Below are 15,368 nucleotides of genomic sequence, written 5' to 3' on the forward strand. Positions count from 1 at the left end.
TAACACTAATGGACATCTAAACAAGGCTCTGAAGGTGAGAAACCTTGAAATGTGTTAGCCAATGTGATTACAAGTGTTGTGGATTTTCGCATATGGATTTAAGCGTATGATTTTATAATGTTACTGGTTACAAGTACTGGTTTGTGAGTGTATTGAGGATAATACACTAGGCCTATGCCACTCTGTGTTCTTCTATGCTTTCTGTTCATTTGAACACCCCCAGTCTTTGGAAGGCAGCGAGGTGTGCATTATCCACATATTCTAACATCAAGAGTCTGATAACCTGTTGGGACTTGCCACACAGTGCAAGAGAACATTTTGGTGTTCTACAGAGGGTAAAGGGGAGCACTAATAGTAGAACTTTAGAAAGGCCAAAATACAAATCCTTTTTTTTTTTTTTTTTTTTTTTTAATAACTGTTTTGAGAGATTGCCCAAATAAACATCCTTATATGCTCAAGAAACATTGAATTTATTGCACAGATGTGAATGTACTCCTGACGTTTGTTAGATTTATTTATTTTTTTCTCTAAGAGCCTTTTCTTCAGGTTATTATAATCCTATGTTGCATGTTTTAGGGCACATTATGAGTATGACTCCTGAACAACTTCAAGCATGGCGTTGGGAGCGGGAAATTGACGAAAGAAATCGCCCACTTTCAGATGATGAATTGGATGCCATGTTTCCAGAGGGTTATAAGGTAATGTTTTATATAATCATTTTGGTGAGGAATTTTTATTTTTGCATGTTTCCAGAAGAGAATTACAATTTCCAAAGCTGAAGACCAGTAGATTTTATTTCCTAAAATTTGGGTACATTTTTCCAATTTAAGTTGGGATTCTTTTAAAGGGATCAAAGCAGCATGCTGTAGAAATCCATTACTGTGGGAATCGGTGACCTTTAAACCAGAACATAAGTTTGATAACCATTAATGTTTTTTAACAAAACACATTCACTAATAATTTTGCTACCAAAATTGGTGTTAGCATTGGTGTTAATTGCCTCCAGCATTGCTTCTGTTTATACTTGCCCAAGGCCGCCATTTTGCTGACCTAGAGCAGTCACTTTCTAACTGAGAACTCTCCCCCTCTCCTTGGGCTTCATGTACACAAGACGTTTTTAAAACCTTCTGAAGGATGGAACTTGACAGCTAGTAACCAACGTTTAATAACGTCTGTTGTGCTGCGTTTGCGTTTTAGAAGCCTTCTTTACATTGTAAATGGTCAGAAATGTTTCTCCTTTAACCACTTACCGACCAGCGCACGACGATGTACGTCCTATTTTTTGAAGAGGGATATCTCGGTAACGGCAGCAGCTGCTGCCACAACCGAGGTATCCATCTCTTCAGGCTGTACGATAACGGTGGTCTCCGCGGTGGATTCGCTGCGAGATCACCGCTATCGGCGGCGGGAGAGGTGCCACTCCCTCCGCTCTTCCGCCGCTTACCGGAGCCGTCGGTAGCGGTGGAGGCGATCGGGTCCTTTCACTAGCTGGGTATGGAGACGAGTGAGGCTAAGATGGTCCCCACTTGTCTCTATACCATTGGAGGGCGGAAGCTACGTCAAAACGTCACTTCCGCCCATACCTCTTAAAGGTATATTTTTTTTGAAATGTCATTTTTTTTAATTTAATTTTATTTATTATTATTTTTTTGCATTTTAGTCCAAATATGAGATCTGAGGACTTTTTGACCCCAGATCTCATATTTAAGAGGACTTTTCATGCTTTTTTCTATTACAAGGGATGTTTACATTCCTTGTAGGGCTGAAACAACTAATCGATTATGAAATTAATCGATTACCAATTTCATTGATTAATTGGCCAGTAACATAATGGGCCCTTTATAGTACAAAAGAGCAAATAATCGCTCCTGTAAATATTACTCTCACTGTTCTACAGTAAAAAAAATGAACCGCTTACAGTAGTGATTATCTGCTTTTTTTTTCTATTATAAAGGGCTTATTTTAGTTTTTTTTTTTTTTTTTTTTTTTTTTTTTTATAACCCCATTATGTTACTAAACGTCTTAGACCTGGTTCACATCTATATGTTTATTGGTGCTTTTTGCAGAAATGCACCACAGTTCATTTACATGGTTTCCTATGGGACACGTTCACATCTGAAAGGGTCAGGGACTTTTAATGCAAAATGGTGCTTTATTGGTTCAATATTCAATGGAGAAGCTGCATGTAATGCGTTTTTGCAGCAATTTGTGTTTTTGAATCTGCCCTAAAAAACAGAAAAAATGCAAATTGCAGTAAAATCACGTGGTAAAATCATGCTGGTCACATGGATCAATTTTCAGATGAGAATATTCAGACGAAAAAATCTTTGTACATTCGCTGAATGAAAGAAATTTGTTTGAAATTTTCACTTGTTTTTAACATTCTGTTTTTAAAATGAATTAAATTTCTGAACGAAAACCACATATACTGTCTGAAAATTCCTTTTGACTAAGAAGTTTTCTATTTCCAAACTTTCCCGTCACTGTGGTTGAAAAAAAGTCAATTTGACCCACTTTTTTTTTTTTTTTTTAAGTTATTAACCGATGAATCGATTAATCGAAACAATAATCGGCCAACTAATCGATTATGACAATAATAGTTAGTTGCAGCCCTAATTCCTTGTAATGGGAATAAGTGATCAATTTTTTATTTTTTTTTAAACAGTTTAAAAATAAATAAAATCAATTAAAATAAGAAAAAAGGGTTTTTAAAAACACCCCGTCACGACGAGCTTGCGCGCACAGAAGCGAGCGCATACGTGAGTAGCGCCTGCATATGAAAACGGTGGTCAAACCACACGTGAGGTATCGCCACGATCGGTAGAGCGAGAGCAATAATTCTAGCCCTAGACCTCCTCTGTAACGCAAAAAATGCAACCTGTAGAATTTTTTTAATGTTGCTTATGGAGATTTTTTAGGCTAAAAGTTTGACGAAATTCCACGAGCGGGCGCCAATTTGAAGCGTAACATGTTGGGTATCAATTTACTCGGCATAACATTATCTTTCACAATATAAAAAAAAAATTGGGCTAATTTTACTGTTTTTTCTTTTATTTTTTTATTCAAAAAAGTGAATTTTTTTCCAAAAAAGGTGCGCTTGTAAGACCGCTGCGCAAATACGGTATGAAAAAAAGTATTTCAATGACCGCCATTTTATTCTCTAGGGTGTTTAGAAAAAAAACAATATAAAATGTTTGGGGGTTCTAAGTAATTTTCTAGCCAAAAAAACTTTTAAACATGTAAACACCAAATCTGAAAAGAGGCCTTGTCCTTAAGTGGTTAAAGACGTCTATTGGCTAAATGCGAGTTACTACTGTTAGGCCTCATGTACACAATGCTGCTGGTAAACGGACGTTTAGGAGCAGTTGGGCATTTTTTTTCCAACTGCTCCTGAACCCTTCTCTGTTATCTTATCAGTACATCTACACAGGTTTGTTTATAGTCGTTTCTAGGCAGTTGTGTTTTGAGGCATTTAATTTTTTATTTTTTTGGAACCCCAAAAAAATGTGTTTAGAGGCATTTCAAACACGGTAACTCTCGTTTAGCCGCGTTTCGTTTACAGGTGTTTTTTCCTTTCTTTTTTTTTTTTTTTTTAATGCTTCTAGATGCGAACGTGGCATGTAGACGCTGCTAAATGTTTTTAGACGCCAGTTTCTAGCTGTCAAGTTAAATCATTCAGAGAGGTTAAACAACGTCCCGTGTACATGGAGCCTTACAGGCATTTGGCGTTTCAAATGCCTCTGAACTTTTTTTTTTAATTTTTTTTTTTTTTTTTTTTTAATACCTATGTTAGATTACAAGTCCCCTCTAACCAAACTAAGCTGGTAGTGTTTTCTGTATGACTAAATATCGTTACAAGTTTATCAGTCTGGAGCTGTCCAGTCTGGAATTTATTGTAGAGTGGCAGGGCCACACATTTTATGCAATGGTGCATTATTTTTTTTTTAAATAACAAACATGTTATACTTATCTGCTCTGTGCAATGGTTTGCGCCAGTCCGTTTATCGGGTCCTCTGCCAGTGCTTCTGGCTCCCCCCCCCCCTTGTCAAGTACCCCCATAGCAAGCCACTTTATGGGGCAATCGTGCATGGTTGTTCCCAAGCCGGCTTTTGTGTTTCCTTAACCACTGCCTGCCATACAGCAGAATGACCACAGGAAAGTGGTTCAGTCATATGATGTCCAGTAGGATAAGCGGCAATCATTGGTGTAGTATGACAGACTGACACATCGTGTCACGATCTTGGTAAAGAGCCTCTGACGTAGGCTCTTTACCGTGTGATCCGCTGTGTCCAATCACAGCATAAACGGGAAGGGCCGTTTATCGGCTTTTCCTCCACTCACACTGACAGATGCAAGTAGAGCCGATCGGCTGCTCTCGTGACGGGGGGTCTGCGCTGATTATCAATGTAGACCCCCCCCCCCAGGATGCCCACCCATGACCACCCAGGGTTGCCAATCGGTGCCTACTAGAGGTGCCTATTGGAGCCATCTATTTTGTTTGGGTACATGGTTGCATGGCCGCGCAATTGTCATTTAAAGTGCGACAACGCTGAAAATTGCCCTAGACCGGAAGGAAGGAGGGGAAGTGCCCTGTATAGAAGTGGTAAAGAAGCACAGTGCGTGACTCTGCCAACACCTTCTGCTGCTGTGTTTGAGTCAATGAGGAGAGCATGAGCCTCTGATTTAAGGCACGTCACTGGCTTGAGATGGGTTTTGGGTAAGTATTTGGGGCGGGCACGCTAGGTGGGTGCTGCATGCAGGATGTTTTTTAACTTGATGCAGAGAATGCAGTAAGTTATGACATCTTTGACTTTCAGTGGGGATATCTGAATGATGCCCGGGACAGCCCTGCTCCCGCCGCCCTCCACTGCTTCTCTGGGCTCTCCCGTGCCATCGAGGAGCTGTAAAAAGAAACCGCTGCTGCCGGATTAAGAGCCTAGAGATTTCTGGTGGTCGCCAGTCATGTCTGACTATCTGAGGCCCGGGAGTGACGTTATGATGTCGTGTCCAGGCAATAAATGACGACAAAGCGGCGATCTCAGGTGGAAAGCATCAGGTCTGTGGTGTTTTTTTTTTTTTTTTTTTTTTTTTCCCCCCGATCTGATGTTTTCCACCCTGGAGGAGAGATGTGGGGATGTGGCGTCTTATAGACCCCCTATCTCTCCATAAAGAGGACCTGTCGTACACCATTCCTATTACAGGGGATATTTATATTTCTTGTAATAGAAATAAAATGGAAATACAAGTGATCAAAAAAATATACATTTTAAATCGTGACAGGTTTGGTATCAATTTACTTGGTGTAACATTTATCTTTCACATTTATACAAAAAAATTGGGCTAACTTTACTTTTTTTTTTTTTTATTATTATTAATTAAACCGTTTGTTTTGTTTTCCCCAAAAATAGTTGTTTGAAAAATTGTTGTGCAACTACCGTGTGTGCTTTTCTAGCAAAAAAGATTATTTTTACATGTAGGAGAGAAGTGCCAGGATAGGCCAGATATGGAAGTGGTTAAGGTCTCATTCTAAAGTGTTATTCTGGACTGTTTCTATCATGGTATTTGTACATGGCAAAATCAGATTATACATTGATTTAAGGACCCTCATTTTTGCATGTTTTTTGCAGGTTCTTCCCCCACCAGCTGGATATGTCCCAATACGCACCCCAGCTCGTAAACTGACTGCGACTCCAACACCTTTGGGTGGCTTAACTGGCTTTCATATGCCTGCTGAAGACAAAACAATGAAAAATGTCAGTGATCAACCATCAGGAAATCTTCCATTCCTTAAACCAGATGATATTCAGTACTTTGATAAACTGCTGGTAAGTGATGGTCATTGTCAGGTGTGTTGGTGTGTTTTTGCAGTCTACTGAATGTAACAATACTGTGCATCATTTAGCATCTATTTATGCCATGTCCCTCCTGTCTAATTACTTTTTCACAAGTGTGCTCCTGTTTTGTTTCTCGCCCCTACTCCAGTTTGCACACAATCTGCCTTTGTTATCCGCTCTGCATTCATTCTCCCACCTTTGCTACCATTTTTGTTGTACTTGCTTTTTCACCATTTTGTCATGAATATCCATCATAGCTCATCCGTTCCTTGCCATGATGACCTTGCCATGTTCCTTCCCCAATCATGATTCGCTCCTGCTGTACCTTTCTCTATTCCTGGTCCATGATCAGCTTCTAACCCGTCTCACGCATTCCATGATGAGCTTCAATGCTTTCTCACCATCGTCAGTGAATGCTTTCTTACTGTATTTCCTCCTTTTTAATGGTACATAATCTGATGCTTCCCACCTTCGTTGCAGCTTTAGCTCCTATCCACCAACCATGCCCTCTTCTCCTCTGCCCTCCCTTAACTATGAGCAGCTCTTGTTTAGAATTCTCCCCTTTTCATCCCGTCAAAAAAAAAAGTGCACCAGCTTTGTCCTCTTTATCTTACTCCTTCTGGTCCAATGTTGACCTCTCTGCCTCCTTTCCCACTGTAAATCCCCCTAAATTGAGACGACTTTCTGTTTACACCTTTTTTTAGGGGGGTTAAAGTAGCTGCTTATGCTATTGTGCAATTTGTATAGAGACCTGTTTTTCAAGTCTGCTTTTATCATAGAATTTACATTTAATAACATTAGATGACTAAACTGCTGTATGTTCTGTAATGCACTTTATCTAAAACCAACTGCGTTATAATCTCACAAGAGTTTGTTTTTACCTGTGCTAAGATGTAGATTGATCGTAGTCTTAATAGTAAATGATCAGATAGTGTTCATTATCATGATTAGGATTATATCTGTGTAATTGTATGAATATGTAATGCATACAGGGTTTTTTTTTCTTTTTTCAGTATCTGGTTTTAATAATAATAAAAATGATAATATTCATAATATTACTTTTTTTTCTTCTAATTTTAAGGTTGATGTTGATGAATCCACCCTTAGTCCAGAAGAGCAGAAGGAAAGAAAAATAATGAAGCTACTACTGAAGATAAAGAATGGCACACCTCCAATGAGGAAGGTATATGCTGCTACTGTCATGTTGTCTTTCCCTTTCATGCAAAATGTAACCAGAATAGTGAACATAGTATGAATGTTTCTGTGAGCAAGTTTCTCAGTTAATTTAGACTATTGGGTCAGTTATCATTTGGACACATTGTAAAATAGAAAATTGAAAGCATTGACGTGTAGATGACAGTCTCTGGATTAACTTTTCTTTGCGGCACAAACATTTTTGTAAATTTTGTATTCATATTTTTAGGGCTCATTCTAGTGTTGCGTTGTGTACGTAAATTAGTTTTGGGTGTTTTCAGTTTGTATGTATTGTCGTTTTATAAAAAGTATGGTTTTGGTGTGGGGGTTTTTTATTTATTTTTTTTAAATAAAAAAAAAAAAAAAAAAATATATATATATATATATATATAATATAATATAATATAATATAATATAATATAATATAATATAATATAATATAATATAATATAATATATATATATATATACACCTTGGTCCGATGCAGCATCTGCCCCCCCCCCCCGCCAGCTCTCTAAAGCCAGTACACATGGGCCAAATGTCTGGCGGCGTCAGCTGGGTTCAATAGAAACCAGCCGACATTTGTTCCCTGTGTATGGCAGCCCTCCCAACAGAACCTGGCCATGCCTCTCGAAGGGTCATGACCAAAAAAAGTCTACTGATCAGAGTGTTCTGGGGGAGGCGCGTCCCCCTGTCAGAACACAATAGCACAGCAGGTGAGATCGCTGTACTAACATTGGATTGTTAGTACACTTCTCAGACCTGGGTTGAGCGGAAAAAAATAGTATGTGTGTACGAGGCTTTTAGACTGAGAACCGATTGATCAAACACCACTCATCTCTCGGTTCTCAGTGCTTTCTGAGCAGAGAGAGAGTGATTGTCAGCTGAAAACAGGTCATAGAATAAACTGCACTCCTGTGATTCACAAGAGAAATACAGCCAAACGAGCTTTGGCTGTACTCCCTTTTAAAGGTTTATGAAAATGTATTCACAAAGTGAGTATTGAATGTTGTGACCTTCAATTTTCTAAAGCTACGCTTCTTTTTTTTTTTTCCTCCCCATTTGTTATTAGGCAGCACTACGGCAGATTACAGACAAAGCTCGGGAATTTGGAGCTGGACCATTGTTCAATCAAATATTACCATTGCTGATGTCTCCAACACTTGAAGACCAGGAACGGCATTTGCTTGTTAAAGTCATTGATAGAATTTTGTACAAACTTGATGATTTGGTTAGACCATATGTACACAAGGTATGTAAAATGTTTAATTGATCTATTTGTAACGCAAATCTAAGCAATATTTTTTTTTTTAAATTGGTGTTTATTGAAAGCGGTAAGATACAATATATGTTGTGTTGTTTGACGAGAACACGGATTCAACAATGCGAGAAGCATTTAAGCCCAAATGGTAAGCCATAACCAGTGGCTATAATAATGACATAACAATTACATGAAAGCCAAACATTTTGCCTTATTAACCACTTCAATACCTTAGGGCGTCATATGTGAGGGGATATCTGAATGATGCCTGTAGCTACAGGCATCATTCACATATCATTCTTTCCAGCCGGTGATTCTGTGCACGATAAGAATGATCATGGTGGCAATTCCGCCGCTTGATCGCTCTTATAAGCGACGGGAGGGGACATCCCTTCCCACTGCCATCCGGTGCTTCTCCGGGCACTCCCGTGCCATCGAGGGCCCGATGCCAGATGACGATAGAAGATTTCGGTGAGCATATGGTCACCAGTCCTCTGACAGTTGGAGGCCCGGGCGCGACGTTATGACATCACGCCCAGGTTTCTAGAAGTAAACAAAGCCGCAATAGTGGCTGTCAGTATCAGATCGGTGAATTTTTTTTGGGGGGGGGGGGGGGGGGTGGGTCTTATTGACCCCGTATCTCTCCATAAAGAGGACCTGTTGCAATAGATTCCGATCACAAGGGATGTTTAAATTACTTGTAATGGGAATAAAAGTGAACATTAAAAAAGTGTAAAAATAACGCCCCTGTCCCTGGTAGCGCGCGTTCAGAAGCGAATACACATGTAAGTCCCGCCCACATATGTAAACACCGTTCAAGTTGCACATGTCGGGTATCACCACGTTTGTTAGGGCGTGTGTAACAATTCTAGCACTAGATCTCCTCTGTAACTCTAAACTGGTAACCTGTAAAAAAAGCATCGCCTACGTAGATTTTTAAGTACCGAAATTTAGCACCATGCCATGAGTGTGCGCAATTTTAAAGCATGACATGTTGGGTCTCTATTTACTCGGCGTAACATTATCTTTCACATTATACAACTTGGGTTAACTTTCCTGTTTTTGTTTTTTTTGTGTTTGTTTTTTTCGTGAAACTTTATTTTTTTTGTCCCCCCCCCCCCCAAAAAAGGCGTTTGAAAAATGATTGCGCAAATACCGTGCAAGATAAAAAGTTGCAATGACTGCCGTTCTATTCCCCAGTGTGTCTACTAAAAAGATATATAATGTTTGGGGGTTCTGAGTACTTTTCTAGCAAAAAATTATGATTTTTAAATGCAGGAGAAGTGGTGCCAGAATAGGCCTGGTATTGAAGTGGTTAACCTACATACCTCCTAAGTTTTTTAATGCGAGAGAAACACATGCACCCACCAGCTTTAGACATATAGGGGGGAGATTTACTAAAACTGGAGCACTGAGAATCTGGTACAGCTCTGCATAGTCGATCTGCCTCCATTTCCTTGATGTAGTTTGATGTGTAATATTCTTAAGATAAACCTTTTTTTCTTTTTGTATTTTTTGATTTTGGTTTTCAGATTCTTGTGGTTATTGAACCCTTGCTGATTGATGAAGACTATTATGCTAGAGTAGAAGGCAGAGAAATTATATCCAACTTGGCTAAGGTAAGTGCTTTTTGAGGAGAAATTTTAATAAACAAAAGTAAATTAATATTAACTAAAGTATAAAAAATACAGAATATCATGACAATATACAAAAAAGATATCTCACAAAAAAATGATTTAAATCCTAATACAAACCGCAATCCAGAAACATATAGATATTTCCCAGAGCATATGAATCTGTAAATTTATAGATATAGGTACATTGAAAGGGAAAAATATGTCCAATAGCATAAGTATATACTGTATCAGTTCAGGGTATTGGGATATGCCGAGGGGTCTTCCATGCATCCCATTTACATGTAAATAGGTGCATCTTATCCTGTAAGTTAAATGGGATCCTTTCTATCAAGGGAACTGTTGAGCACTTCCAGTGTAGAGCAATGGGCCCGTACAGTTGACACACAAATAGTGTGAATTAATCCCTCCTCTTTACGTAAGACCCAGGAATTGGGAGTCAGTAAGGCACATTGGCATTGTGAGATTTAAAGGAGTACCTGATATAGCTAATATCTTGCTCCACACAGAAGAAAATTGTCCACGTTCCAAGAAGGTATGTTTGAAGGAACCTAGAAGTGGAAATATAAATATATTATAATTTTGTTTACACCAAGTCTTAAATTTGGGTAAATGTGTATTAATTTTCTATTTATTCAGATGTAATCAAATCTAACTGTACTGAGTGGAATTTTAGCCTTGTTACAATATTGAAGGTTTTCTGTTTCTGAAGTTATCCATGGAGCTGGCAGATCTTGTAGTTGTCCTTAATCTCCTGTCCAGAGCAGGCTTTAGAGCTGTTTATAGTATTTGTATCTGCTGGCTTTCGGTCCTCTTTAAAGATCCACTCACTTTGCAGGGCAAGGTGACTGTCTCGGAAAGGGCCTTCCTTCCAACCCTCATATACTCGCTTTGCTGGTCCTCTGCCTCTGTTAACAATACCTGGAACTTCAGGTATGCAGAAAAATTTGACATGATCCCCATGATGTCTGGAACCAGCAGCCAGTTGCTTTCACCCCCTGCACCATCAAACTGGAATCGCCATTCTGACACTGAGATCTCTGCTCTCTGGAAGATCATATCTAGAGTTAGTATAAGACCCCTTTCACACCACAACGCCCATAGCGGCATTTTACTGCCGGATTTGCGGCGCATTTTGCCCGCTAGCGGGGCACTTTTACCCCTGCTAGCGGCCGCGAAAGGGTTAAAACCGCCAGCAATATGCCGCAATAGCGGCGTTTTGCCGGCGATATTACAGCGCTGCCCCATTGATATCAATGGGGAGCTGCGGTGGAGGAGCGGTTAACACACCTTCACCGCTCAAAAGAAGCTGCTGGCAGGACTTTTTTCTGACATCCTGCCAGCGCACCGTTGTAGTGTGAAAGCCCTCTGGCTTTCACACTACACACAATGGTGCAGCTTCTTTAGGGCGGATTTCAGGCGCTATTTCTAACGCTATAGCGCCTGCAAAACGCCCTGGTGTGAAAGGGGTGTAAAGGTATCGGAAGATGCTTTTCCACAGGCAGTCACGTTGTCCTGCATAAACAAGGTGAAAGTGCTTGCTTATTTAGACAAGAGTTCACACCATACTTACTTTATATTTGTGTGATTGCTGCCATCAATCTTAGCGTGTTCTTCTTCTCTTGGTTGCCACTCATCTATCATCCATTGAGGGTGTATTCACACCATATACACACCATGTATACACATTACGGCATGGTAAACAAATCTGTCGCCACAGGAACACACAGGAAACTTGTGTCACATTCACACTGCACCGCAGCCTACGGCTGTGCTAAAATACAGAAATGCTGCATTTTTACGCAATTTGGCATAGTGCACTGCGATAATGTACTGCAACCCAGTGCATTGCACTCCTGTACATTGCCGTGAATGAAGTGTATGTTTTGCACACTTCAAATAACGTTCATACAAAGGGAACTGCATGATGTGCTTTATCCTGCTCCACACTGCCCCATACCCCTGGGTGGACGCGTTGGTGTCCTTTGTACGCCAACCTAGTACTTCCTTGGTGGCTTCCGATGCGAGAGGACCTTCTATAGTAAGGTCCGATACTTCATCCTGCTTACAGTCACTGGTTTTAACGGCATGGCTGTTGAGAGCCAGGTACTAAGGGACCGAGGTCTGTCAGACTCGGTAATTTCCACTATGCTCAAGGCACGCAAATCCTCTTATAAACTAGAACACCACCTACACAGATTTCTGTGTATTTGTAAAAAGCGGTCCAAAGTCAAAGCTGGCAGTATAGTAGAGAGGAAGCTGTCAAACCAAAGCAACCTCCATCCCTAAAGCAATCGGATGGGGGGAGAAAATGTACTTTAATGTGCCTTTACAGAGAAAACAAATATATAAAACAAACTATATCTATCTTGTGCAGTCTATAAAATAAATGAATACATGACCATCTGTGAATTCTGATTCAAATGGAATATAAACATCATTGGTACAAGCAGTTGTATCCTAGTATTTGAGAGCTTATCAACTATAGTTGAGTGTCCCTAAAATGGTGTCTGGAATCAACGTGTTGGTATGGCATGATGGATAAGTATCTGCCTGTATTTCTCAGCTTTGAGGACACCTTTGATTAGGCAAACCTGTGTACATGTGTACCTTGAACAATCGATGTGGCTTTGAAGCCAAAGGGTAATCCTAACAAATGTTGATTTGACTTAGATTTTTCTTCTGTTCACTCATTTTGTATTTTGGTAAATTGATAAGCAGTTAAAATGTATAATTTTTTTTAGCTCAAGTGTGCATGTTGTCTAACAAATGCATGATGTTGTCACCCACGTGAACATTTGACCCACAAACTATAGATTTGCTTTCTAAGTGCAATATGTCTTTTTGCATGCATTTAATTGTATAACAAATGGAGAATGTTTGTTTGTTTCAAATTGCGTTTTAAACATCCCACTTTTTTTTTTCTCCCCTCCTATAGGCTGCTGGTTTAGCCACAATGATTTCTACAATGAGGCCAGATATTGACAACATGGATGAATATGTCCGTAACACAACAGCCAGAGCTTTTGCAGTTGTTGCGTCTGCCCTTGGCATCCCTTCCCTTCTTCCCTTTCTGAAAGCCGTATGTAAGAGCAAAAAGTCGTGGCAGGCCAGACACACTGGTATTAAAATTGTGCAGCAGATTGCTATACTTATGGGATGTGCCATCTTGCCACACTTGAGAAGCTTGGTTGAAATCATTGAACATGGTAAGCTTTAGTTCATATTTTGACTAATACATTGACCAACATGTTCTACAGAGACAGTTTCTTAGCACAAAGTTGTTTTTAATGTTCCACGTTAAACCGGTTTCTATGCCTGTTCTACCTAGAATTCAGCCATAGAGTGTTAACTTCTGCTTCTCCACTCTCCTTATTGTGTGGATTAAGTGGAATGGCTACATCTGCTGTGCTGTCTCTTTAGATAACCAATAGCTCTTGGGACTTTTGTAAAATTAGAATTGTTTATATGTTAATATAAAAACTGGTATGAAAATGTTGTAGGTTATACTGCTGCCTACAGGAGGTTGGGACACTGGCAAATAGAAAAAAAAATTTAAGCCTGCCCCCTTGTCCTAGAAGGTTGCTATTCCTTATCTCTAACTTAGATTTTTTTGCTAGTCTTATGATATTTCTTTGGATGTGTACTCGCTGCATTTCACACTGCTGCTTGAGCTAGTCACTACATAGTGTTTATCTGGGTCAGCCTATCCGTAGCAACAGTTTAAGGGTCTTCCTAACAGTGCTTTAACGTTGATCACGTTTACAAAACGGCCAATCCAATGGATGGAAAAAAAACAGTACCAAGATCATGGCTGCAGTCATTATGTTTGTAATCACTTGCTGACAGGATGTTTATATACATATGTTGGGCAGCAAATGGTTAAACAGTCGGTTTCATGATTCATTGCAGTTCAAACAATGCTGAGCATTCGGTTATTTGCAAACCTTGTTAGGATGTGACTTGTCCGGTGTCTAACACTGGTAGCTTAGGGTCACCATCAAGCCGGGAAGTTCAAGAAGTCCTTGCTAAGGGAGTTCACTTCCTGTGGTACTTACTGTGTGGTCTTAAAGGTGTTTGTTTTTATTTTTTATTTTTTTAAGCCTTGTATGCATGAGGCCTTTACAAGGATCCAGATTTAGTTCCCTTCAATCCCTACCAACCTTGTGGGTTGCCTATGGGTATCTCATTGCAAATTTAATATCTGACTACCCTGTAGTCGAGTTAGGAATCCTAGGCCCATTTGGTCCCCCATTTTTGATGTCTATCCATTTGTCCCTTTTGGATATGTTTGTTCTTTGGGACTTGGTTTAGTAACTTCTTCTTTTTTTTTTTTTTTGTGCTTCTATCTGTTCAACCTCTCGGTGGCTTTTGGGCATCCCAACCGTTTCAGAATTTCTCTGTCCCTCGACAGATAATATAACAAAAATTAGTCTTTTTGGACTTAACGTACAATGTTTCTTGAAGTCTATTATTGACGGTGTATACAGCTTGCTCACAAAACTGAAGTATGAATAGAGGCAAAGTTATACGTAGCCTTGCTATGCTTTTTTTGGTTTTGCCAGAGTCTCCTCTTGCTACAGGTGGAAGTATATCCCAACTCTTTCAGAACCCTTTCTGTATCCCTCAATGGACTTCAGGAAAGCTTTTACAATAAGTACCCCCCATTCTCATCTGTGCTGTGCACCAGCGCTTCCTGTGCTTTGCGGTTGGGGGGCACAGTATCAGTTTTGTTGCGCTCCCCTTTGGTCGGGCCTCCCCATCACCTAACCCCCCCCAGATGTTCACCAAAGTGCTATCTCTGATTCTGGCGCTGCAACAACGGTTATTGCCGTGATAGGCTAGCTGAGCGATCTTCTTCTGGAAGCAGTCTCGTTCTGCATTGAGTGACATGGCGATCACCATCCACACTCTGCAGAAAGTCTGCTATGACCCCGACCAGGTGTCTGGTATATTTAGGGCTGAGCCTCGACTCTGTGCAGCCAATGTGTTCCTACGGTTCGGTTGCTGCAGTCCCACATGTGGTCTTCTCTGCACTCCAAGTGGGACAATTCTCCTGTGTCCTAAGACAACTCTATCTGTGTGGGACGTTTGACCAGGGCCTCCCTTATCTCGTGGCTTTGGTTGCTGGCTTTTCAGGCCAGGAAGACATTTTTCTCTCTCTCCATTGATAGATGCCAGCCTGTCCAGTTGGGTTGGGAGGGAGAGGAAAGTTTTGCATCTGAGGTCTACCCAAGGCCATTGGATTCTGAAGGTGTTTTGATTATCCATCACTATCCCGGAGCCACGAGTGATTATTTAGGCTCTTGCTTTCTCGTTGTGCAGCGCTTCTGCAGGAGAGCCTGATCAGGATCCAGTCGGACAATGCCACTGCGGTGGCCTGTGTCAATCCCCAGGTCAGGATGAGAGGAGTTCAGCAGCACTGCTGGAGGTCTTTCATATGCT

The 15,368-nt window shown here is 40.3% G+C and overlaps 1 protein-coding gene across 2 annotated transcripts in view; it reads left to right on the top strand.

Annotated features, from left to right (window-relative positions):
- SF3B1 (splicing factor 3b subunit 1) overlaps positions 1-15,368 on the top strand; it is a 107,037-nt gene that overhangs the window by 62,275 nt on the left and 29,394 nt on the right. For both annotated transcript variants that reach the window (XM_077448705.1, XM_077448706.1), the window contains 6 exons: positions 577-698; positions 5,628-5,825; positions 6,916-7,017; positions 8,101-8,280; positions 9,822-9,908; positions 12,862-13,132. In XM_077448705.1, coding sequence (XP_077304831.1) covers positions 577-698; positions 5,628-5,825; positions 6,916-7,017; positions 8,101-8,280; positions 9,822-9,908; positions 12,862-13,132 — 960 coding nt within the window. The remainder of the gene's footprint in view (positions 1-576; positions 699-5,627; positions 5,826-6,915; positions 7,018-8,100; positions 8,281-9,821; positions 9,909-12,861; positions 13,133-15,368) is intronic.

The sequence above is a fragment of the Lithobates pipiens genome, unplaced genomic scaffold (assembly GCF_037356315.1).
Source record: "Lithobates pipiens isolate NorthernLeopardFrog02 unplaced genomic scaffold, aLitPip1_a1.2 Scaffold_22, whole genome shotgun sequence".
NCBI lineage: Eukaryota > Metazoa > Chordata > Amphibia > Anura > Ranidae > Lithobates > Lithobates pipiens.